This window comes from Ovis aries, chromosome 2 (genome assembly GCF_016772045.2).
Source record: "Ovis aries strain OAR_USU_Benz2616 breed Rambouillet chromosome 2, ARS-UI_Ramb_v3.0, whole genome shotgun sequence".
Classification (NCBI taxonomy): Eukaryota; Metazoa; Chordata; class Mammalia; order Artiodactyla; family Bovidae; genus Ovis; species Ovis aries.
The window spans coordinates 183,299,594-183,326,552 of record NC_056055.1 but is presented as its reverse complement, the minus strand read 5'-3'; the positions used below and the strand labels follow the sequence as shown (position 1 = coordinate 183,326,552).

The following is a 26,959-nucleotide window of genomic DNA, read 5'->3' as shown; positions in this document are numbered from 1 at the left end:
GAAGTCAAAACCTGTTAACACATCCTTTCTATGCTGTCAGATTTCCATATGGGACTGTGCCTATAGAGGCTAGAGTAGAAAAGTCTGCTATCTAGAGAGGCTTCAGAGTTCAGGCATTCCCCCATGGCTGAAGTCATCAGACTCTCCAAGAACACTTTTGTTGACTGGAGAACCTTGATTCCAGAGTGAAGTAAACATGTTAAACGTGTGAACTCAAGGTGTATTCATGTCAGAGGTACCTTGGTGCCAAGACACTTAGCAATGGTCTTGGGATTCTGCTGGAAATGCACAGGCAAAACAGCTTGCAGGGACTTGTAGGGACAGTACCATGTGGTGCTAAGAATCCTTAGCTGCTGGAGCAAAGTTAGACCCAACTTTGAAATCCTGCTCCACCATTCAGAAAATCATGGAAGTTGGCAGCTGTAAAACGATGAGTGTCTGCCAGGGGTGGCAGCAACATTTGTAGGAAGCACTAAGGAAACGATTAATTTCTGACACCTTCTCACTTTCAGATGGTAGGAGAAGACAAAAGTGGAGTTCTTCCTTCTTCCCCACTGTTCTGGGACATGGATACACAGTTTATATTTTATGTATTTTAAAGATTGTAATTTTCAGTCAGTTCAGTCACTCAGTCCTGTCCGACTCTTTGCGACCCCAGGGACTGCAGCACACCAGGCTTCCCTGTAAATCACTAACTCCCGGAGCTTACTCAAACTCACGTCCATCAAGTCAGTGATGCCATCCAAACATCTCATCCTCTGACATCCCCTTCTCCTCCCGCAAAATTTTAACACTCCAAATTTTTCATTGTCTTGTATTTGTATTCACTATGAATCATTTATGAAGAAAAATATTCTAGTGGGAAGAGAGTGCTACAAAACTCTTTAAACCAGCTGCTGTAGGCATTGCTAGTGATCACCAGTATTTGGTCCTCCTGTCTGTCATGGGAAGGATCACACATTCCAGCCTCTCTGTGGTTAGCCAGGGACACAGGACCAGAACCCATCCTAACAAAGACTTAAGGATCATTAATTTATTTTTTCTGGGGGAAAAAAGTTGAATTTGACTCAACTTTATTATGAATTTTACATATATTCTGGAAAGACTCACTTTAACATATCCTGACCTGCTTTTCCCTCCTGGACAGATCTGAGGCATAGAGAATTCCACAAAGATTTGTCTTTACAAATATCTTTAACCTTCATCTTCAATTTATCAGTCTGCAGCCTTTCTAAGCCCAGTGTGTGGAGACTGAGCACAGCAGCTGCTTCCAGTTGATCCTAAGATGACGGGGCAGCAGTCTGCCTTCCTGTAATGTCCTGCTGCAAAATCTCAAGGTTTTGTCAAAGCAGAAGGAACTGTTTAAAAACAGAACTGCCACTGTCATAACTTGGTTGGGCAGACATTTCCAGAAGATCTAGGAGTGACACGTGATGACTACAAAGGGAATAGAAATGAGTTTCATTCAATGGCAGAAATTTCCAGGGAATACATTTTAGAAACTTTTCTTCTAAAACAGATTCAACACTTAGATTCTTTTTTTTGTCTGCTCAGTTGCTCATCACAATGAATTGGTCCATGATCACATTCTGTATAAGTTATTCAAAACATGTTTCAAAGAGAGACAAAATCCTGCGAATGGAACAAACTCATGGAAACACAGTAGGACTAAATGAATTTATTAATTTCAGAACAGTAATAAAAGGACTGTTTTAAATGGAAATGTTTTCTATGTGCTCATTACTTTTAAAGCCCACTTTTGAGGGAAGCCACAGAACAACTGGCAGTTATAAATCCTACCATGGCAAAGCAGAGTGGAACACTCTTGTGCTGGCACAGAATTCTGATTAAAAATAAAACTGTCCCTTGTTCACGAACATCCTCATAAACAGTACAACCAGGGCAACAGTGAAAGGGAAAAATTGCCCATATATGGCAATCAGTTTCAACACAAGGCTCATCAATAGCCCAGTCTTTCACAGGCACATCATTATCTATCTGATCTGCCAAAGCTGATCCTTAACAACATCGTCTTCAGAACAGTTGACGTACCCTGGAAAAGTCTGTCTTGTAAATCACAAAGAAAGATGACAGGTTTCACAGATTTCATCAGTGATAAAAAGAAGGGAGGCATAAAGGAACTGATATCAGGATACTTACCCTTCCTGGCACAATGATCTCAGTGAACTCAATAAATGTATTTCAATGGGGAAAAAAACAAAACTTCCACACTCCAACTTTTATTGAGACCAAGTAAGAAACTTAATCCATTTATCTCAGTTCCCAACTAAACTGAGTTTTTGAAATGTAAAGACAAATGATCAGGCAGATGCTAAGATTTTATGGTATAAAAAAATGGTGAGGAAGATTGAATCAGGGCGGCAGACTGGTCAAGTTGTAGCTTCTCCCACCTACCCCAAATCCACAGAAACAACAAACGATTTTCAAAAGGAAAAGGAATCCACTATACTGCCAGGTAAAGAGAAGTATTCTCCATGGACTAGCTACTACAAGGAATCCATGAAAGCAAGAAAACAACTGACTGCAGACAGACAGAGAAAAATCACAGTTCAAACACTCAAGGAAAGGCTGTGCTAAAAATGAAACCAGAGGTGGCTAATACATGGAGCCCAAAATACCAAGGGCAACAGACCTTGTGGGCTAGGAGTCTTTCTACAAAAGTAGCCATGTGGCCAGCCCCTTGACACTTCTACTGGCCACCTTGGACCAGACAGACACACGGTATCTGTTCCCAGATGCAAGCTGTGTGAGCACTAAGTTCAGAGAGGCCTGAGAGGGGGCCTAAGGTAGACTGGGGAGCGTTCACACCCACAGACAGACTGGCACAGGCTCATCCTGCCCTTCCCTGCTCTTTGGAAGAGTTTAGAACTTTAGATTGATTAATATCCTCAGCAAATGCAAGAATGACCACATACATACACCCCCAAAAAACAGAGATCTTGGAAATTTAAATTGTCATCACTGAAATTAAAAATTCAACGGATAGGTTGAACACTGAATGGGCACAGCTGAAGAGCAATTCACTGAGCTGGAAGCTCCAGTTGAGTAATACTTCCAGAATATAAGCACAATAGAGAAAAGCTAAGGGGTATATAGAAAACAGGAACATAAGATCAAAGACCTCCCAAACAGAAGAATTTCAGAAGACCAGAGAAGGTGAACAAAGGAATAGTAACAACAAAGAGAGAAAGAAAATTGTACAGAATTAAAGAGATGATCTCTGATTGAACAGGATCAGTAGATTTATTCATAAATAGCATGAGTTTTTAGATCACCTAGGATGTTGAAACAACTAAAAATAAGCACATAAAGAGAGGAAGGGACTCTGATTAGAATTCCAATACAATCAAGGATTTGGATAAGCTGTTTCACTCAAATGGGCAGTAGGCCTACAGACGAGACCTTCCTTTCCACCCAGCCTCTGGGATCAATCATTTCAGTAGCATCCATACTGCTACCAACAGCTGGTCACCCAGGCCTTGGACCTCCACCCACTTCTGTGAACTATGGAAATACAGTTGTTCAGATCACATCTTGGACCTCGAGATCTTGAAATGAGCCACTAAATTCCTCTGACTGCAAACCCCAAGCCTATCACCCTTCCCATCAAACAGGGTCTTTGGCCTCCTCAGACTTGCTGTCCTTTCACCATCACATTGTTCTCCCATGCTGCCAAGTTAGCACTGTTGATCCAACTTCCTTCCTCAGTTCGTCTGGATCCCACAATAAATCTCTTGATGTTGCATTAGGAGCCTCCGTTAATCTTCCACATAGCCTTGTGCCATGTTTACCAACAAACTCTCCACTAGACTCAATATATTCCATCACAAACGGCCTAACGCTTGGGCTACTAGCCCACTTGGACATGACACAATCATATCAATTGGCTCTGCTGCAAACATCTGATCTCTAGCCTTACCTGGGTCCTTGATGGCCTCAAAACTATCTGAAAAGTCTTTTTCTTTGCTTCAAGTCAGGTCCTAAGCCCATTCTTCAGAGTTAAATCCCAAATCTCCACCATTCTTCCAAAGTTCTCTAGATGACCCAACTCCCCTCACACTTAACAAATGACAGGACATCATCAGTGTTAGTCACTCAGTCATGTCCAACTCTTTGAGACCCCATGGACTGTAGCCTGCCAGGCTTGTCTGGTCATGGAATTCTCCAGGCAAGAATACTGGAGTAGGTAGCCATTTTCTTCTGCAGGGGATCTTCCCAACCCAGGGATCAAACCCGAGTCTCCTGCATTGCAGGCGGACTCCTTACTGTCTGAGCCACCAGGGAAACCCACATGATCAAGCTTTTCTCAAATATATTTTGTGAGTTATTAGTATACAATGATATACTCTAAATGTTAAGGTAAAATAGGTTAGAAAAAAGACTATTTGTCAACATAGAACAATAAGGTATTACTTCCTGTTCTTATGAAGTCAATTATTCCTTTCAATTGCACTTCATCCTACCAGTTACCATGCCTGAAATTCCCTCCTATTTTGGCTTCCATATCACTCTTCTGTTTTCCTTCCCACTTCTGACCACAGCCCTTTCATCTCCTTCACCAGCTTCTCTGCCCACAGGCCAGTATGCCTCAGATCTCCTCCTTTTCACTGTAACATGCTCCCTAGGTGATCTCATCCACTCCTACAGCTGCATTTATTACTGTCATATGCTGATGACTCCCTCATTATATCCAATAACACAGACTCAAATATCCAACTGCATATAATCATCTTTACCAGGTGCCTTCTACACATCTCAGCCTCAATATATCAAATCAAACTCTTATCTATTTATCTACTTTTCTGCATTCCTCTTTTGGTTTATGGAAATACCATCCACTTACTTTTCCAAGAAAGGAAACTTAAGTCACCTTTCACATTTCTTCTTCCTAAAAACTTACACCCAAGTAAACAAGCTCACGATTTAATCCAAAATGTAGCTCAATGTGTTCCTCACTTGTCATTTGCAAAGTCACTACATCTCTCTCACCCAGAACCTCCATCTTATATTACATGTATCTTCACCTGTGAGAGGCAACCTGGGCTGCACATTAGAATCACATGGGGAACTTATGAAACTCCTATTGCTCAGAGCACACCTAGGTCAATTATAATATATTAAGTCTCTGAGAGTGGGATTCACAATCAGCACATTTTTATAAGACTCCAGAGGACTCTAACATGCACTCAGACTTTAAAATTTCCAGATATGAGCCCACAGAATGAAAGTACATACTGAATACTAAGCAAGAAAAATGAAAACAAATTTTAAAATGAAACAAGTAAAAGTGAAACTAAATAACCTCAAGGATAAAGGGAAATTTATGAAAAAGTGCCTAGGGAGACAAGACATATTGTCTTACAAGACAAGACAGTGTTAGTTCCTCATTCATGCCCGATTCTTTGCAACCACATGGACTGTAGCCCACTAGGGTCCTCTGTCCATGTAATTCTCCAGGCAAGAATACAGGAGTGGGTTGCCATTCCCTTCTCCAGGGGATCTTTCCAACCCAGGGATTGAACCCAGGTCTTCCACATTGTAGGTTGATTCTTTACCATCTGAGCTACCAGGGAAGAACCAAATAACCTCAAGGATAAAGGGAAATTCATGAAAAAGCTCTTGGAAAGACAAGACAACTTACCTACAAAGGGAAGAAAACTACACTAATAGGAGACTTGTCATTTGCAACATTAGATGACAGAAGACAAGTTAAAAAAATCTTCAAAGTGGTGGGACTGGCAGGAGACTGTGAACCTAGATGCTATGGCCAGCTAAATTGCTCTTCAAGAATGACTTTTTCATACATACAAAGCTAAGACGCTACTATTCATGGACCATCACTTGCAGAATTACCTTACAAAGAACATTATGTCATTATCCAGGTAAGTGAGCCAAAAGATTACAGAAGTATTTAATGATGTTGACCCAATCTGGATTTCCCCTAGATGTGTGAAACAGATGCACCCAGAGAGGACCCAATGACCTCAATGAGGGTAAAGTAGTTCAGTGCTAACAAATAAAGATTATAACAACAGTATGACCAGGGTTCTTGCTAGTTAATTTTAATTATTTGCTTGCGCTTTCATAGAATTCTAAGTTTCAGTTTTCAACTAGTCAACATTTGAGACTTTAAATAATAAATGCCAGGAAGCACTGCCAATACATCCATATTAAAATACATTTACCATCTTCTTCCATTGCCAAGAAAAAAATATACTTATCAAAATATCAAAACAATTTTATTTTTGTCAGAAATACCTTTTCTTGTTTTCTAGGTGATAGGAAAATAATTCAAGAACTTAAAGTAATAATCATTCAGTTTCTGTAATACTAAACTAATACTAGTTTCCTTCATTTTTCTTAATAAATTCAACCATACATGTTAAATTTTATTAAATTAATCCTCAGTAGTAAAATTCTAAGATTAATCACAAAGAAGAAAAGAAGACTCTTAACTAAGATAATAATTATATATTTAATACATCTTGCTTTAAACAGCAATTTCCAAAGTAAACACATCATAGACCTTATAACTTATTAAAGATTTATAGTGCTTACAAAGTTGATTCTAAAAATATACCTTATTTGTTCTAAATGAATAACATTATCTGGAAGATAGAATAATAAATTATAGTAGCATGTTTACCACCACTACAGTTAAGACTGTGTACATATATTCAATATGAAATCTTAGGATTTTCATACTTTCAGCCTTAAAACATAAGAGCAGATTAAAGTTTGGCATATAAGATCTGTTTGATAGCGATGGTTTTAAAATAAAAAATGAAAAAATATCTAGTTGACATTACAAGAGCAGCACACGCGTGCGTGAGCGCACACACACATACACACACACACACATATACATTCTCTCCCTCATTCAATCCAACATATACAGACACACACAAACAAAAACACACACACTTCCAGAGTAAGCAGATTTTGCCCTTGTGTATCAGATAAGTGCCATCTATTTCAAAAACATTGGAGAAAAAAGTTAACTAAGAGTATGTTTAAATCATACTTCAAAGCCTCCAGCTGTTGGAAAGATACGCATGAAACTATTATCAGGATCTTTAACAGGCACAGTATGCCCTCCCAATTTAGTCTTAAATAATATATTCCTGAACTGTTCACTAATGAGCACATGAATACATAGGACATCGTGTGCCCATCCACTCCCCAGATGGCAATCCGCTGACAATAAATCATATGATGCAGCCCAGCTCAAATGGTTTACTTTATAGAATCCAATAGATTATAGAACCCAAGAGAATTAGAAATTTCACTTGGACCTGTTTGGGATTTCTTATACATTCCATGTACAAAAGTAATGGGATACTACATTGTAATTGACAGTTAATATCACTTAACACTGTGGCACTGCAGAAGGTCGTTTGTATTTCTAAAGCATATTTATTCTAGTTAAATTTTTCAATGGTCCCTACCTCTAATTTCTAGATTTAGACTCAAAACAATTTAATGCTGATACACTCTCCTGCTTGTCACTTTTCACCTCCAGTAAAATCTCTCAAAACAAAAAATTACTCTTTGAACTCTCTCCAGTAATTCAGGTTTGCAAATATTCCATGGAAGTTCTTTTTCATCATATATTTAAATACCCAAAGCTCTTTGAGATGACATTAAAATAGAAACTAACCACACATTAGGGCATCCATAACTCACACTGCTGTAATTAGAAAAATAAAAAGGCACAACAGTAAGTGAAAGAGAATATACCAGCTTTCCATTGGCTTTTTTTTTTTTTTGGCTTTCCTCATATTTTATTTCATCAACTTTATAAATTGTTCAAAGCACTCTATAGTCTGCATGACGGTAACAGAATTATTTTGGCACGTCAATACTGTGATACGATATATGGTATACCTAAAAAATTAATTTAAAAATGTCATCTATTAATCAACATGTTTTTTAATGTAGCATATATATATTTTACAGTTATTTAAGTCAAATACATAAAGGCTTGTACTTGATTTACAGATGAAGCAATCACAGATTGCAGTAACATATGTATGTGTGTATATATATGTGTATGTATATGTGTGTGTGTGTGTGTGTGTGTGTGTGTGTGTGTGTGTATACACACACCAATCAAGGGAAAAACTGCATCCCGGCAATTTTATAGTCCGAAGTTTTGTTGGTCTATCTTATCATTTGCATGCCTTTTTCATCTTGCTTTTCTGTACAAAAGATATATTTCTGCCTTCTTCATTCTTGATGAGATTTTTCTGCAATAACTTTACATTCATACTGTAAAAATTAAAAGGTTAACAGAGTAAGTTGATTTTGAATAGCAATTTCCATATAAACTAAAAAGGTCTAAATGTAATAGTTCATTAGCATATGCCCACTGTATTCCTTGAAGAATCCAAGAGTTGCACAACTATTAGGATTAAATTACCATTATGATAGGAAAAAAGAAAATTCACATTCTAGAGGCACAGTCAAAAGCAGGAAAAAATGAGATTTCTGCATTACAACCAAATGACAATAGCATATAATTTAGATCAATCTGACAATATAAAAGGAGGCAAAATACACTTCTTTGTGCACTCACTAAGGCATACAAGCAAAGGAAACATTATGCACTTAAGGACAGGACTAATATCATAAATTCAGATATTTTTTCAAATAACTTAAAAATTGAAAAGAAAAAATCTACTATATTAGCAAAAGTTTCAAATCAAAACAATATTTTAGAAATAGAGCTATGAAAATGTATACCCATAATTCAAAATAAAGTAAACCAATGGATTTAGGATAACTGGGAGGTTAGGTTACCAAATCTAGCATTGTAAACCACTCAATTTTCTCAGGTGGCTAAAATGGTAAAAGTGACAGCACTTACTCATGAAAGTGCTGTGGCATCTGAATGCTACTCCTTGACTTGACATCTATGGCTGGGCTTATCAACAATGTCCTTTTCCTTCTTAATTAAAGTGATCAAACACCTTGATTTGCTGAAATAGTCCTAATTTATATCTACTGTAGCAACATTATTATCAATAGTGCCTCTTCTCATTTTTAAAACTTTCCCTTTTTTATGGAGTAGAACTGTATAGAGGAGTAAAATAATTAATAAAAATTGGAGGATAAATCATATCACCTATCAGTAACACATTTTAGATTTTCTATCCAGAGGTTCTTTCTATTTTTTAATACACTTGCAATTAAATTCTTCCAAGGGATTTATTCCACTGCCCTTTGGAGAAAATTTATCTTACATCTCAAAAACAGACAGGTGACTAAATAAGCATGAGCTTACCATTGCCAGTTGTCGGCCAATGTTTCCCATTGTTATGCCTCCAGCAAAAAATATACATGGTAACCAAGAACGAACATAGAGAAAATCTGGAGATGTATATCTAGAATAACAGAAAAATTTTTATCAGCTCACATAGGAAGTAAGTACAATGACACTATTAAGATAATTACAATGGAAATAAGTTACTCTGAAAAGTAAAGTGGCTAATGCAATTTTTAAATCTCAATTCTGAATTCACTTATCATTATTTTAGGAAACAAGCACCGAAAAGAATACTTACTGATAAACACCATTATAGACTAGCAGTTGAGTGACCACAGTTGCCAAGAAAGCAATTCCTATTCCAAGGCCAAAACCACTTCTAGATCTATCAAAAGTCCACCACAATCCAATGGATAGTGCAGCCAGTGTGAGAGACAACTGTATGTTGTTATCAAAATCCACTTTCTGAGATCAGTGTTAAAGAGTCATCTTAAAATTTGTAACCAAATAATATCATCTGTTCATTTTTCTAAAATAAAAGATGTTACTGTTGAGACTGGAGTGCATTCAATTTTGTAATACAATGTACAAGACTAGAGAGGATTAAAACTATGATGGCTTGATACTTCACTAATAGATCTTACTGATGTGATGTGCAATCTCTCCAAAAAATAGCACAGTATATACATTTCCAATTATCAGATCAGATCCATTATTTAAGAAACGCTTTCTTCACAAAAAATGTAACTGGAAGCTTCAAAATACAAGTATTGCTAAAGGCACACACTTTTGCTAAAATGGAAACCACTATTACTTCTCAAACAGGTTTAGAATTGTTTGAAAATCATACAGGAACTTGAAAATAGAAGAGTTGACAGCTATTTAACAGGGTACCACAGTCTCTATATGATTTACTGACAGACACATTTTATAATAATGCAGTTCAGAAACAAGAGTACCAAGGACACACTATCCCTTTCTATTATGTCAACTGTTCTAGTTTTAATTTGTTGAGGAGAAAGCCTTGAAGTGAACATTATCTTCCAACCTGCCAAGCTATTTTGGTTCCTGAGACTTTCTGGTACAGGACAGTTTGCTCAAATGATATTTTATTTCCGTCACCTACTTAAGCATCTATTCACAAATATACAGCCCTTTTCTACTCCAAAATCTCTAGGCAAAATGAAGCTTTATAAATTCAATTTTCTAATTTCTTTGCCAGAGGATTACACTAAAGGAATTAATTTCAAGTATCATTAAAAGGGCATTATCTATGTCCCAAAGGCCACGTCTTGGCTCTATATTCAGCTCCCCAGAGGAGACTACATATCTTGCCAAACTAACTGGCCATGCTGCAACTACAGAGAAGAGAGAACAAGCTCCAAATAAAACCATTTTCCACTTCCTTTAACACTGTGCTGTATACCACCATCCCCCCTCTCCCACCCAACCAGCGGGTACCCTGAACACCCAGCCTTCTTATGTCTCAGCAGTCAAGGACCACTCAAAATCAGTCCTTGCTTAGGCTCGACTTATAAAGAAACCTATAGTCTATGGGTATGCTTTCTGAAAAAGCTTTTATTCTTTAGAAGCTTTTAAACCTCCAACTCCAAAAAAATGCTTGAGTTCTCTGATTTCTCTATGTAATAAGCACTCTTGTAATGAGTAGAGTTCGACATTAACTGGGTTCTATCTTTGCTAACTAAATTAACTTTGTTATAAGAGTCAAAGCAAAATAAGGAGATTTCCAGGGAACAGGTAAAAACATCAATCTTAACAATATTATAATGTGACTTTCTAAAGTCTAAGCAATCTAATATTAAGTTTGTGTTATAAAATTTGTAAAAATTTTGTATTTTGCTTAAAGGATAAACAGAACAGGTGAGATGGTTATATTTAAGGATTTCATTTAGCAAGGAAGAAAAGAACCACCAAAGCAAAGAATTTAAAATAGACATGTAAATCTTTTAAATTCCAGAAAAGGTTATTTAAATTTCTCAACTTAAAAAGAACTGAACTGTCTAGGATAGAAAGGTCTAATCCAGCAGACAGAGATGAATTTACACACTTGTAGGGCTCCTGGGTCAGAAACGGAAAGCTCCTAGATTCACCAGGATCTCCAGGGTCTGGACTCAGCTCTGGCACAGCCTTGCAGTATGAATTACTTAGCCAAGTACTGAATCTCTAGAGCTTTCCCTTCTCTTATCTTAATAAAGAAAACATGGAACTAGGAGATTTCTAAGTTTTCCTCCAGATATAATATTCATGAGTCTGTCTTTCTAAAGCCCTCCTAACCACTAGATTTGTTTGTTATAAAATCCTAATTCTCAAAGATTTCACAAAACTAAACATGTTGAGGAACTCTTTTAAGACACAAGAAAGGGAAAAACCAAAAATAAGAGCCACTGAGGCATTTTCCAGTGGCTTCACAGATCTCCAAGAACCAGCACAACTGGGAACAGAGAGATAAGATGTGTTTTCAGAATCTAGGACTCAGCTTCTTTCCTTGGTTCCTCTTCTCCAGCTTCTCCCAAACAATCACTTTGAAACTTTCTGGTAAGAGACACTGCAATCCCCTTGCCCCATGACACATCCTCTCTTCAGCTAACTGAGCCCAGCACAGAGTTTCAAGAGGAAACCTCACAGTCTGAGTCACAGATCTCTTTACTTCCACCTTCTAAGCCGTATCTTCTAGAAAAGGGAAGACTGAACTAGCATTTCCCAGATCCTTTTCTACAGAGGGAAATCAGGGACAGGGGTTCAGGTAGGAGGCAGAGAGGATGACAGGATAAGAACCTTATGAGGGCAAAAGTTTTTGTTCTTGGGGGGACATCTTTTTCTGGGGAGGGGCAGAAGGCAGAGGAGAGATGGGAAATAGACGTTACTTTACCCTTCAAGCCAGAACATTATGAAAACACTCATGAATCAGTAAATTAAAACATCAGAATCCTTAAAATGATTAAACTTTAAGAATATGTAACTTAGGAAAAAGAAGTTCATTTCGAACACAGGTCTATAAATTGGTTACTTCTACTTCTGCCCCTTTTAAGAACATTTATGTGGTTTGTGGGTGTTGATTAACACCAACAAATGACAGTCTTTAAAAAAAGAAAGTATATATACATATATATATATATATATATATTTCAAATTGAAAACAGAACAAGACACAAAAACATCTAGTACCTGAAGTCACCACATGTCCTTACTGGCAAATCTTAAATAAAGAAAAGAAATTCCTTTGAAAATGTACCTGTTTCAATGTTCGAGTTAGCAAAACTAGATGGAGGTAATGAAGTAACCTAATTTAAAGAAAAATAGGGAAAATTTTTTTAATGTACAAAGTTTCTGAGTGATACTGAAAAATAGGAACTGAAGTGAAAGGCTGGACCCCACACTGTACTTGCATAGATGCTTCAACAACGTGGCATGTGTTCTTTTCATGACTAAGTGGGTATATCACAATTCGACAACAGTGAGGTTGCAAGGGTCTGCTTAACCTTTGGTTTCTCGGAAGCTGCCTTGCTATTATGCATCTCATCACAGCAGAAAGGATACAGCGCTGGCGTGATTTATACCAACAAAGACGGCTACGCACCGCATCACACTGGACCATTCTCTTTTAAACTTATGCGGTTCTCCTAGATGCCTGTCAATGCAGGGGTATAATAACCCAATCACAGCTGTGGGGGAGAAAAGCAAAAAATTAAGTCATCTCCAACGGTTAAGCTAAGCGGCACAACAACCATCATAAGCATTTGAAAGACTGTCTAGAAAAGCTTTCCAACTTACTTAACATTAATCATTGATAGTATAAACTTACCTCCCAAAAGAAAAAAAAAAAAAGTGGGGATAAGAGCGCTGAAGACAGCGCTGTAAATGATTGCAACAGCAGTCTCAATTACAACAGGCAAAACAGTATTTCATCGTACGATTCAGAATTCAACAGACTGGACTAGAGATGAGTCACACCACTTTTCTACTGCTACCATCTCTGAGACTTGGAAACCATCAAACCAGTTAGCAGTTAAGTAATGTTCTCTTTAAGCTATATAAGCACACAACATGCCATGAAATGACACAAATCTAAAGAGAAGCTTGAAGTGTAAACACATACAAGCTCATCACACACGTACTACTAGATGGCTATGGCAATACTGCTATATGGAGGATCCTGTCCCCCCATCTAATGTCTTATCCTGACACTCCCTTTCAACCTGGCCCTCTAATGAGCCTGTAGATCAGCCTGTCAAAGCAGGGAAACTCGCAACAGAAATCTATTGTAAGACTCAATCTGCAGAGGAAAAATGGAGAAAACATGGTATACGGAATCACGTCTTCAGTAAAAACTGAAATTCACTGTTAAAAAGATCAGAAAAAATCATTTTAGAATATTTCTTCATTTTGGAAAGAACATACTGAAAGCTAACAGTGCAATTAATTATGAGTAATTCAATTTTTAACTTAAATTCTTGTCAAACCTCAACATTTTACTCATTTAGTGGGAGAGGATTTAAAATGCTAAGTTACTGATTTAAAAAAGAAAAAAAAGAGTATTTCATGAACCAAAACATTTTTCAACAAGTTATGAATAAAATGTACTTCTATGGGCTAAATTTAATATCTGGGAAATTTAATATCTGGGAAATATCTGGGCAGCTTTAGTCTGATAATCTTCCTAAAAACAGAATGTTTATGCTGCCATTTGGTAATAAACACACAACTGTCACACTGGTTGAAAAGTATGCTTAAAATGTCCAGTATTACCTACAATGAATCATGAAATTATGGTACCCAAACCTAAGAGACCAAAGGGTTAGAAGCCCTTGCCTGGGCTGGTATTGGTTAGCTCTAGCTCACAAACAATGCATCCTATCTTCAAGGAAAAATGAAAATCAATTAATAAAAAAAAATCACAAGCTAGCAAACAAATGGAACAGTATAGAAACAGGCCACAAGGCCACCATGCCATCTGGATTTGAGATGTTGCAATGATATATACATTTTCTAATCCACAAAACTGAATGGGCTCTTCCGATTAGGCTTTTGCTGAGGATAAATGGTTCACACACCATCAAGACATTAGCAACACATTTCAGCAATGCAGAGCTCCAACAACTACTAGCAAATTTTAAAGTTTCAAATTATATTCCTATTTAAAAGGTTCTGCTCTAATATCCCGTGAGACTAACTGACAGCATTTCCAAATTTCTACAAAGTTAAAGTGGGAATAAGCAAGCCTAACAGTTGAAATATATCTGAATGAATATTACCTCTTTTTTCGTTCTCAAGGGGTCATGAAACTAGCAGCTCAATGTGTCGCTCCTTGTTCTTGCTCCCTCTTCCCTTCCTTTGCCTGTTGCTGAGGCTATCAACTAAGATCAGGCATTCCAAGTCAATTTTCCTCAGCAGCTGATGCCATAGGTAGAGAATTATCACATAGAGAGTACTGACATGTGTGGGCAAAGATATAAATAAGTAAAATTGACTATATTTTTATGCATGTGATTTCAGACTCACAAGTGAGAGACAACTGAGGAGAGAAAGTGAAAACACAGAAAGAAATTTAAACTGCCACGCCGCCAACCTTGGGATCTGCCAATAAAAATCAAACCCATCGAGGCTGCATGGTTCTCGGATGCTCACTGAGAGGGAGAATTCGAGGGAGCTTGTCACTTCCCATTAAATGTCTTTTTTCTTTCCTTTAAATAGAGGCCTGGCAGAGTCTGAGAGCAACATCTACAGTGCAGGAAGGCTGTGTTGAGAGCTCAGCATAAATGTGTCTGGTCTTCCTGTCCTCTTCCTCCAGTTTCTTATTTTAACACAAGAGACTAAAAATCATGCCTGTGTAAAACCATATGCAAACACAGTCCTGCTTAATCAGATGGTTCTCTGAGGCAAAAATCACATTTCTTGGGATGTATTTCAGTTATTTCCAAGTAACTAATTGTAGGCTACCAAGACCAAAAACAAGAGAAGTTTGTAAAACATCAAGTCATTATTTTTCATGGTAATGTGTTTAATGCAGCACTCCACTAAAAGAAAAAGTTAAGTCAAACATTTTTCAAGGAAAGGGAGCTGAACAAGCACAACCATGGAATGAGATATACTTTCATGGAAAACTCTGACAGGCTGAGCAATGTGTTCATCTAACAAGATGAAACAGAACCCACAGTGTGTCTGGTTCTTCGTATTTGCTGGGGATTTAAAAAGGGTAAATGAGGAAGACGTGACTCAGTCCCAAAGTGACCACAGAAACAATTTGATCAAGTAACGTTTTAGGGGCAGCACTAACAGGGCCCAAAGGTCCCGTCTCTCCTGCCATACGCCAAGGGGAGAAGGGTGTAAGCCTGTTAGGAGAGTAACACAGAAGAGGTGACCCTTAAGGTAGCATGTTCAGCAGCTGAGTGGTCTGGAAAGGGCTTTCTAATCAAAGGGAAGTACCTGAGGAGAAGCACAGACAACAGAAAATTCCTGGTATCATCTGAAAACTGGTAACTTTAGGCAGAAAGAGTTTTAGAGTCCAGAAATTCTCTGAGAAGGATACAAGCTGGCAGGGGCCATGTGCTAAGTCACATTAGTCGTGTCTGACTCTTTGTGACTCATGGACTGTGGCCTGCCAGGCTTCTCTCTCCATGGGATTCTCCAGGCAAGAATACTGGAGTGGGTTACCATGCCCCCTTCTAGGGGATCTTCCCAATCCAAGAATGGAACCCATGTCTCTTACGTCTCCTGCACTGGCAGGCAGGTTCTTTACCACTAGCTCCACAGGTGGTGGAAAGCCCGTGCAAAGCCTACAGGCCATACAAAGAGACTTTTCCCACAGTCACTGGGAAAATAACACCATCACACTTGTGCCATATAGAGGGACAAACGTGCTTCCAGTAGTGAGGGTGTAACACAGGACAGGAAAGGAAGGGCTTGGTTGGGGGGCGAGGGAGCCAAAATCCAAGGCAGGAAAACAAAATGACTGAAAATTCGAAGCAGAGTGGTTGAGGGCCTAGACCGAGATGAGGCATGGGAGAGATGGAAAACTTGGAAACCCGGTGTGGGCCATGAGAGAGAAAGGAGGAGCCTTGTAAGGCTCTCCAGTAACAGGGTGACTGACTGCATGGGTCAACAGAAAAGATGTTTGTTTTGCATTTTTAAATCAGATATTCACTTCATAGACACAGACACAGTCTAGTTACTAATGATTTGTCAGTCAAGTTCTCCAGTTATTTTAGCTACATAATCTTTTTTCCTATTTTTTCTTCAGAAATACTCCTTTGTAGCTCTCAACCACATTCAAGAGGTTCTTAACTCCAATTCTAATGCTCTGTGCAAGTTAAAAAAGTTAACCAACTTGAAATACTGCCCATTATCAAACTGAAAACAGAGAACCAGGAAAAGGAAAATGGGATCCAAAGGAGTTTACCGGGATTCTCTACTAGCTGCCCCTCCCGAAGCACCACTAGTGAATTTCCCAGAGCAGGGTTTACATGTACAAAGTGGTGATTTCAGAGATGCTCCAGAAGGTAGCTGCTCGGTCTACAAATATTGATTGGACAGAAAAATCAAAGGATAATTATCAGTTTTTCTGATCTAAGATGATAAGAGCCAAGAGAACTTTGAAAATGCACAGCAACATATATACACAAAAACATATACATATCATATATACACATAAACTGTACACACTGTTTCTCACAGCATTTACCTTTTTTAAACACTTTCCCTAAAATTGGAGCTGGGGTGCGGGGGAGGCAGCAATTATGTAAGAATCTATTTTCCATCTACGGCAGCTTCCACAAACCTGATATCCTTGTCCCCACCTACTAAACACCATGACCTACCCAACACCATCAGAAGTGGACTTAACTGGAATCTCTCCTTTCATTTGCCTGGGCACCTAATGGAATGTACTGCTTTCAGAAGAAACACTTAAGCAAGAAGTATAAATGTAAATACTCCACATGAAATGATATGAGGTTAAGCTGGTAACTGTGACAAGCCAGTGGTTGGGAAAAGGTAGGAAAGTAGGAACAGGGTGACTGAAATGTAGCATTAACATTAGAAATTTTCCTTCCTAAATGTGAGTTTGTGGCAAAAGTGCCCACATCACAGGGAGAGATGTACCCCCTGCTCCTCCCAGTGAGGGAGACGCAATGAAACCTCAGGCCGGTTCTCCAGCTCTTCCCCAGAAGGTGCAGCACAGGCCAGTGCACTGTAGGCCACTGTACCTTGAGGCCAGGCACCGAGTCTGGAAGGCTCAAAGAGGCAGCTCAGAGAGGGGAGGAAGAGAGGCTCCCTCTGTGCCTTTCCCCAGCGTGTGATGACGTGATGTCATGTGGCCATACCACTCCCTGCTCTGGAACCCTGGGCTCACTGTCATCCTCTCCTGTTTCCTCATCCCCTCAAAATAGGCACAACGCAAACATCTCATTCCCAAGGTTGCCCTACAGATCCCTGGGATTAAGGGACAGACAAAACATTAATAGACACTCAATAAAACAAGGGTTTTCCTTCCCCACTGCTCCTTTTGTCTATTCTGGAAAGACACGCTCCTCTAAGTCCTGAAAAGCTTCTCCTGTACAGGGTCAGCAGCTCTGCTACAGGAGGAAATAAAGAAGTAGAAAAAGTTGTTGGGAAAACTGTTCTCTTCTGAATATAAATGAAAGAAAGGAAAACACATGAGGACTGGTAGATATTGAATACAATAGAGAATAATAAAATATCATTTATGCTTTCTTCCCTTTGTCTATTTGAACTGTCACCTGTTCTCTCAGAGAATAATAGCAGCCCTAGGGAAATGAAGAATCATAACCTTTACAAGTTCTCTTTTAAGGTAAATACTGTAATAGTGAGACATCAGTATATAAACCATGCTGAAACCTTACCACAAAAATGCCTTTCCATCCACGCAATGGGATTATGTAAGTGTCCAATAAGTTTCACAAGATCATTTTAAAGCTATCTCACAGCTAACTCCTCACCCTTGGCCCTCTAGCTCTAGGACATAAATCAAGGAAGATCTACATTATATTGAAAGGTAGTGATATATATTAAGTGTGAGATACCAAACAGACATTCATAAAATAATGAATTCTCTTCTACCCGTGTGGTAGAAAAGAATGGCTTTCTTCTACATCTATTACTTTATTACATAAAGTAGTAGTAATCTATTGGTCTCACTAGAAAAAGCCAAAGAGCTATCCATTATAGAAGTGCATCATCAATACAGCATTCAGAAATGCTCCACTTTATCCAATATACATTGCCCACAAAGAGAGATCTAAACTAATAGAATAATGATTTTAATCAAAGACAATCTGCCTTACTTCTCTTTAAGAATTTATTATTCTGAAAATATATCTAAAAACAAGATATGAAGAAAAAAATATACAAAAATCCAAAAAATAACATGAGGCTTTAAATTTGTATAAAATTACAGTCAACCCTTGAACAACACTGAGACTTAAGGACAACCACCCTCTGTATAATTGAAAATACACCTGTAACTTTACAGTTTGTCCTTTGTATACACAGTTCTGCACCTGCAGATTCAACCAATCTCAGACTGTGTAATACATATTTATTAAAAAAAAAAACAACCCCACACATAACCCTTCACACTTGTGCTGTTCAAGGATCAACTGTCTTCCATTTTTCAAGTTTTCATTTACTTTAAAAACTAGACGATAGAGACACGTGTACCCCAGTGTTCATCGCAGCACTGTTTATAATAGCCAGGACATGGAAACCACCTAGATGTCCATCAGCAGATGAATGGATAAGAAAGCTGTGGTACATATACACAATGGAGTATTACTCAGCCGTTAAAAAGAATTCATTTGAATCAGTTCTGATGAGATGGATGAAACTGGAGCCGATTATACAGAGTGAAGTAAGCCAGAAAGAAAAACACCAATACAGTATACTAACACATGTATATGGAATTTAGAAAGATGGCAATGACGACCCTGTATGCAAGACAGCAAAAAAGACACAGATGTGTATAACGGACTTTTGGACTCAGAGGGAGAGGGAGAGGGTGGGATGATTTGGGAGAATGGCATTGAAACATGTATACTATCATGTAAGAATCGAATCGCCAGTCTATGTCCGACGCAGGAAACAGCATGCTTGGGGCTGGTGCACGGTGATGACCCAGAGAGATGTTATGGGGAGGGAAGTGGGAGGGGGGTTCATGTTTGGGAACGGATGTACACCCGTGGTGGGTTCATGTCAATGTATGGCAAAACCAATACAGTATTTTAAAGTAAAATAAAGTAAAAATAAAAATGTAAAAATTTAAAAAATAAACAGGCTCTTGAAAACATTGCTTTAATGAAAAATAAAACCTAAAAGCAGAAAAAAAAGAAAAACTAGAAGATAACATACATCAAACCTTAAAACCAGTGTCATCAAAATAATTTCAAATAAATTTATATGAGATGGGCTGAAGAAAGAACAAAATTAAGAGGTTAAAAGCCTCATGCTTAAGAGAATCAAGACTGTTTTTAGGACTGAATTTTTAAAGGTCCTATGGGTCACATAGAAATCAGACACAAACAAATAAGAACTCTATGATTCCATTTATACTAAATTCTAGAACAGGTGAAAATAATCCAGATTCAGCCTGAGGTTGATGGTAAGCTGCAAAAGGGCACAAAAGAATTTAGAGGGTACCTGAAATGTTCTATAGCTGAACTGTGGGGGTGGTTACATGAATGTATGATTCATCTAAACTCATTAAACTCATCACTTAAAACAGGCCCATTGTACTGTATTTAAACTACAACCCAGTAGTGCTTTTTCAAGTTATTTCCCAGACACTAGCCACGGTCATTTATCCTAATGTCTTTCTGTGTTACAGAAACAGCCTTCACATACCTGATGCTGTGCCACAGCACGGCGGTACCCACCATGCTGAGGAAAAGATGCTTGCAATCACATCAGGTGGAAAGAGTGTCACATTTCTCTGAATCTGAAGTAAATTTAACACTAATGCAAGAAATACTCCAATAAAAAACAGCACTACTCCTCGAATCATCAAGTTCACACTCCGGCTAGTGACGGATGAGATATATGGACCACGCTTTTTGGGCCCAGGTGACTCTGTCTCTCCTTCTGCCATGGTTGCATAAGTTCAGTTAAGTCGGCCAAAAAAAAAAAAAAAAAAAAAAGGAAGAAGAAATGGTTTCCCAGCTGAAAAAGCTGATTGTATGAACCAAAGCAGACTGGTGTTTCAACAGTACTGCATCTCGTCCTAAAACAGGACCTATCAGAAATCCTGCAAGAGATAAGAAAAAAGCAATCAATGTATGCCTAATAAATTATACAGTTTTCCTGATCTCAATACTAGTTCCTTTTAAAGAACAAATAATGAAATGACAAGTTTACATGCTTATTTAGTTATTTATGGAATAAGAAGATGTAAAAAACATTTTATATGCATATTATAATAAAAAATAAAGTGCTAAATTTATATTTACCAGGACAGAACTAGTGACCCTGCTTGCCCCACATCAGTGAAAAAAGCAGCTCAGGCTATCTGCGACACTTTTACTATTGGAGAAACCACAAGATCAAATCTCCAGGTTTCTGTTTCTTCTACCCAAATCTCCAAGCCCATGTAACTGAAGGGCTTGGAGATTCACATAGAAATTTTTACACTTTACAGAACTTTACAGAAAATTGGCATATTCTGACTGTTAGTGTTTTACTGTTCTCAATAAAATGTGACTTGCTCTTGAGAACGATCTCCCTAGGGGAATAAAATGATTCTTTTAATGTTTAATGCTTAAACATGTGAATTTCTGCACAAAAGTGCCCTATAAAAAACAGACCACCACCCATTCACTAACACATCCATCAAGCACAGAAAGCAGACCTGACCCACTGTCCCCAGGCCAGAGTTGTGACCACCCCTGCTGCCACCCAGTCCACCTTTGTCGCAATCATGAGAGCTACTGTGAGAAAGCTGGAGTAGGAAGCATAAGAAAGAGCTAAGAAAACAGAATAACCTCTTGGCTAAATTCTAAGGAGTTCGAGGCACAGGGCATCTGATTCGTAAAACCTAGAACTTAGCAAGTACAGCCATTCTAGGTATTCACTCACCATCACTCCCTGCCCTCGACAAACCCAAAGTGATCTTTCCTTTGTACCCAGAAGTGAGTTTTAAAAGCATGCATGCATGCTCAGTCATGTCTGACTTTTTGCAACCCCATGGACTGTAGCCCCACCAGGATCCTCTGTCCATGGGATTTCCCAGGCAAGAAATACTGGAATGGGTTACCATTTCCTACTCCAGGGTTTCTTCCTGACCCAGGGATTGAACCCATGTCTCCAGAGTCCCCTTGTCTGTTTAAAGCAAATAACAGTTGAGACTATGTAAGGCACTGGTGGTAAAGAACCCACCTGCAGTGCAGGAGACATAAGAAACACAGGTTCGATCCCTGGGTGGGGAAGATCCCCTGGAGTGAGGGCATGGCAACCCACTCCAGTACTCTTGCCTGGAGAATCCCCATGGACAGAGGAGCTTGGCAGGCTGCAGTCCATAGGGTCGCAAAGAGCTGGACACAACTGAAGCAACTTGGCACACATGAGCTATCCTAAGTACCTGACATAAGGTAACTCATTTAATTTTCACAAGCCTAACAGGTAAGTGCAATTATGTCCATATTACAGGCGAGGTAAAAAAGCAAAGAAAGGCTGTCACTCAAGTTTCCACCCTTAGTAAGACAGCAAAATAGAATTCAAATCCATGCAGTCTGTCTGGCTCCAAAACCCTCATTCACATCATCATGTCCAGCCTCCCAAACTCTTACATACTCCCCTAGATGTTTCTTTTTTCCCCTATAAATACCAATATATATTTTTTTTAATGGGAAAGTACTATATAGACCATTTTCATAACTTACTATTATCCCATCCGACAACGTATCCTGGGCATTGTCACCTCAGTACATAAATGATATTCTCTCTCAATCTTAGTTTATTTAAAACTTAAATATGGCGCTTCTAATGATGAAAGTGAAAGAGGAGAGTGAAAAAGTTGGCTTAAGGCTCAACATTCAGAAAACTAAGATCACGGCGTCTGGTCCCATCACTTCATGGGAAATAGATGGGGAAACAGTGGAAACAGTGTCAGATTTTATTTTTGGGGACCCCAAAATCACTGCAGATGGTGACTGCAGCCATGAAATTAAAAGACGCTTACTCCTTGGAAGGAAATTATGACCAACCTAGATAGCATATTCAAAAGCAGAGACATTACTTTGCCAACAAAGATCCGTCTAGTCAAGGCTATGGTTTTTCCAGTAGTCATGTATGAATGTGAGAGTTGGACTATGAAGAAAGCTGAGCGCCAAAGAATTGATGCTTTTGAACTGTGGTGTTGGAGAAGACTCTTGAGAGTCCCTTGGACTGCAAGGAGATCTAACCAGTCCATCCTAAAGGAGATCAGCCCTGGGTGTTCATTGGAAGGAATGATGCTAAAGCTGACACTCCAGTACTTTGGCCACCTCATGCCAAGAGTTAACTCATTGGAAAAGACTCTGATACTGGGAGGGATTGGGGGCAGGAGGAGAAAGGGACGACAGAGGATGAGATGGCTGGATGGCATCACCGACTCGATGGATGTGAGTTTGAGTGAACTCCAGGAGTTGGTGATGGACAGGGAGGCCTGGCGTGCTGCGATTCATGGGGTTGCAAAGAGTCGGACACTACTGAGCAACTGAACTGAACTGAACAGCAACATTATGGATGATATGTATATTTGCTTTATGAAATATAAGCTTTGTATGTACATCTTAGTCACTACCAAGTTTCATTGTGCCTATGAACCCAGAAAGGTACCTACATAGCCCATACTGGGAGCTCCACAAATTCACATTTGTTTAATCAAATTGGGTTAGCTCTTTCTGAATCAAACTATACTGGGTTAAACAAGTCTTTTGGAAGGTGAACCTAACCAAACATTTAATCATTTAAAATACCTTTCCTCTAAGCTTCCAAGTTTCAAACTACCTTACAAATGAATTTTGGAATAAAGCCCATGTGTACACTGTAGGAGGGATGGAGGAGCTTATTTTAGAGATAAACAGTATAAAAAAATGAGAACATCTGTAAGTACTAGGAACTTTCACAGCCTATCAGTTCCATGCAATAAACACTGACAATAGACTTTTTTTTTTTAACTGCCTCTACCACACTCAAAGCGTATGCCCAACACCCAGAGGGGGAATTCTATCCTCAACCTCACAAACCTACTTAAGTCTACAGCATCACTGACCTCTATAGCTTAGTCGCCTAGAGAAAACAGTACATATTACAGTTGATTCATGGGAAAATGTCATGTGTTCTGGTGTTCAGTAGCTACAGAATTCATCATCATCATTACCATCATGATAAAGCATATTATAAATGGGTATTTATGGAGGGACTACACTATGCCAGGCACATAGTAACTCTAATTTTCAAAATAATGCTACAGGTAGGTATTATCTTCCACATTTTACATGTGAAGATATTAAGTCAGAGTCTTAGCAACTTTCCTATGGTTACACGACTGGCAGTATTAGAACTGGAATTGTACCCTACATCTGACTGACGCTAAAACCCCTCCTCTTTCCTATAAACCTTGAGTCCCATTCCAGCCCAACTCCTCAGGCTTCTTTTTTGGCACATCTCTTACAGAAGGGGATTTGGTTACTGAAAAGATGGATAGACACCGGAAAACAATCTCAACTGTAAACATTCCAATGACATTCAGTTCAGTTCAGTCGCTCAGTCCTGTCCGACTCTGCAACCCCATGAACCGCAGCACGCCAGGCCTCCCTGTCCATCACCAACTTCCGGAGTCCACCCAAACCCATGTCCATTGTGTCGGTGATGCCATCCAACCATCTCATCCTCTGTCATCCCCTTCTCCTCCTGCCCTCAATCTTTCCCAGCATCAGGGTCTTTTCAAATGAGTCAGCTCTCTGCACTAAGAATAAAATGACATTATGAATGTCAATTAATATCCAAGTAGAAAGATCATAAAAATAAATGTACAAACACCTTGTGATCTTAAGAGTACCAGATCAAGGAGTAAAAGATGTATTAAAGAAAAAAATCATACAGCCAACTTCATACAATATTCAACCAACAGTCAACTCTTCATTTCCCAAACTTCAGTAGACACAACAATACCCCCTGCATTCTGCTATCAGAACAGCTAGTAGTGCACAAAGAGTAAATGCACATTTTCAGTAACCCAACTGCTCTAGTAAATCACTTGTTTCTGTCTGAATTTTTTCCAAAGGGGAATTTTATGTCGAATAATGTTTTTAAAAGAACAAAATAGCTTCAGTTTTTAAAACCTGTTTCCGGTGTAGTACACTCCATCTCACATCACTCACCAGTTTTTGTCATAGATCAGGATAAGACAGGGCAAGACAATTTCTTGTTGTTTGGAACTGCCCTCAGCATTACAAAACATTGAGCAACCCTGGCTCATGTCCACCAAATGCCAGTGCACGCCCCCTCCCCACTTTGAGATAACTAAAAATGGCCCTACATATTTCCAACCACCCAAACACTCACAGGGAAGCAAGGCTCTCCCACCAAGAGCCACTGATTGCTAAACTCCTTCCTCATTCTATTTCAAGGCTGCTAGAGACTTTTACACTGTTTATGTTATTCTGCCGCAGCTGTTTATTCAATCTTTCCTGAAAGTGCTTGTTTATGGTTTCCTACTTTACCCCAAAAGTAGATTTTTAAAATTAACACACTTGTCTGATGTTTATTTGGAAGATTTTTTTAAACTACTTTTTTAAGACCAAAAAGCTAATTTTGTGACTACATAATAATCCAATAGTATATAATTTCTGGAGACAAAATAAAAGTTAGAATGCTTTAGAATCACACTATCCTAGAATTTAAGAAATGGAAGGGAATTGGGAGTTCATCTACTTCAGGGGGTATGTAAGTCTGATGCAAAACAAAAGCAAAGAAGTTGTGCATATAAGCATTCTTCGGAGAAGAGAGTTTGGACATTTTCACATCAAGTTCTCAAAAAAAAAAAAAAAAAAAATCCATGATCCAAAAGAAGTTAAGGATCAGTGATCTAACAGTTCCCTGGCAAAGCAAATGAGACCCAAAGTGGTTAAGTGAAGTGACAAGATCAAGAATGTATATACTGGATCTTCCTATGATAAACAAATAGAGCGAACTCCTAGAAATGGCCAAACTGAAGGGATGAAACATTCTACACCCCCTACTGCACAACAATTAAGTTCCTAAAAAAGCATGTTTATAATAGTCACTCATTAGGGAAGTAGGTTATTTTAAAGTGAAAGCTCTTGGAATAAGTATCCTTTATATGTTTTAAAGTTCGGTTTTCTGATTATGAATTGATAATATCTGCCTAACGTGTATCTATACTTTTAAATGTTACTATTACACCAGTGATAAATTTGATTCTCAAAAAAATTTTTAAACACCTATATTTCAAAAATTTAGGTTACCCAAGAAATAATTTTCTGATCAAGAAGTCTCCGGTATAAAAATACCACTTAAAAGATAATATCTCAATAGATCCTCAACAATAATCCTAGTAAGTAGGGAGGTGTTTTTTTAATCCTTACCAAAATAAAATAGGTTAAGCTAGCTACTGCAAGTATAAAACTGTTGCCAGGTAGTACCTGCACTAGCCCCAAGCACAGTGGCTCCCTTTCCAGAGTGCTTCTTCACCACAATTGCCTTTTCTAAAAACACCATACAAAAACAATTTAGTGCCACACAAGAAATAATTTTTAAAGCCATTTTTTAAGCAAAAAAGAAAAGGACAACTTTTTTTGTGTGTCAAAAATTGACAAAGAAGAAACTTCCACAGAACATGAAAAATTCTACGTTAAGCCCCTGACTTACAATTTCTATAGAGTACATTACTGAACAAAATGAAAATAGTTCAAATAGTTTGGATAGATCAGTAACAAATCATCAAAACTGGGAAACATTACTCCCAGTCTATGGCTGCCAATCAATGGGTTATTATTACCATCAGATAAATAAAACAGAGTTGTAACTGATTTTCCGCTTTGTGGATGAAAATCAAAGTTTACATTTGCCAGTAAAAAAACTTCCAGGCAAAAGGCATTTGAAAACAAACACACAAACAAAATCTCCTGAAGAATCAATTGTATTTTAACAATTGCAACACCCCCAAAACCAAACAAGATCTTTAGTCTTCAGAGGAAAAGCAGTCACAGAAGTGTGTTTATTCCCTCAGATTACCCTGTCTCTTCAGGTACTTAGGTCAGAAAGATTACTCAATAATAAAATTAAATTACTACCTCCCACTTTCTTATCCTATGCTCTAGTAATTAGAAAGGCATTCTCAAAATAGAATAAGTGTCATAATTAGAAAAACACAAATCAATGAAACTCTCCTTTAAAAAAATCATACAGATGTGATTCATAGGCTACAGACACTTAGAACTTCTAGGAAAAAAACAATGTCAGCCTTGAAGACCCTGCAGCTCATCTCTCCTATCAACATTAAAATCCAAACACAGAAACTATTAAACAAGCAATATTTGCATCCCATTACTGCTTTTAAATAACAAATCTCAGCCCATAAAAAGGTTACTCCATCGTTTCAGAATAATTTTCTGATAACGATGAAAATAAGCTCTGTCT

The 26,959-nt window shown here is 38.3% G+C and overlaps 1 protein-coding gene across 7 annotated transcripts in view; it reads right to left on the bottom strand.

Moving 5' to 3' along the window:
- Positions 1–6,067: 6,067 nt before the first annotated feature.
- Positions 6,068–26,959, bottom strand: part of INSIG2 (insulin induced gene 2) — a 35,424-nt gene continuing 14,532 nt past the window's right edge. For 4 of the 7 annotated variants that reach the window (XM_060411172.1, XM_060411171.1, XM_042243956.2 and 1 more), the window contains exons 2-6: positions 20,165–20,564; positions 12,848–12,972; positions 9,588–9,754; positions 9,308–9,407; positions 6,068–8,292 (exon numbers count right to left, since the gene is read on the bottom strand). In XM_060411172.1, coding sequence (XP_060267155.1) covers positions 8,251–8,292; positions 9,308–9,407; positions 9,588–9,754; positions 12,848–12,972; positions 20,165–20,408 — 678 coding nt within the window. In that variant the 5' untranslated portion in view covers positions 20,409–20,564 and the 3' untranslated portion in view covers positions 6,068–8,250. Of the gene's footprint in view, positions 9,408–9,587; positions 9,755–12,847; positions 12,973–20,164; positions 20,565–26,959 lie in introns of all 7 variants that reach the window. The other 3 variants (XM_060411168.1, XM_060411169.1, XM_060411170.1) reach the window with 1 other exon arrangement.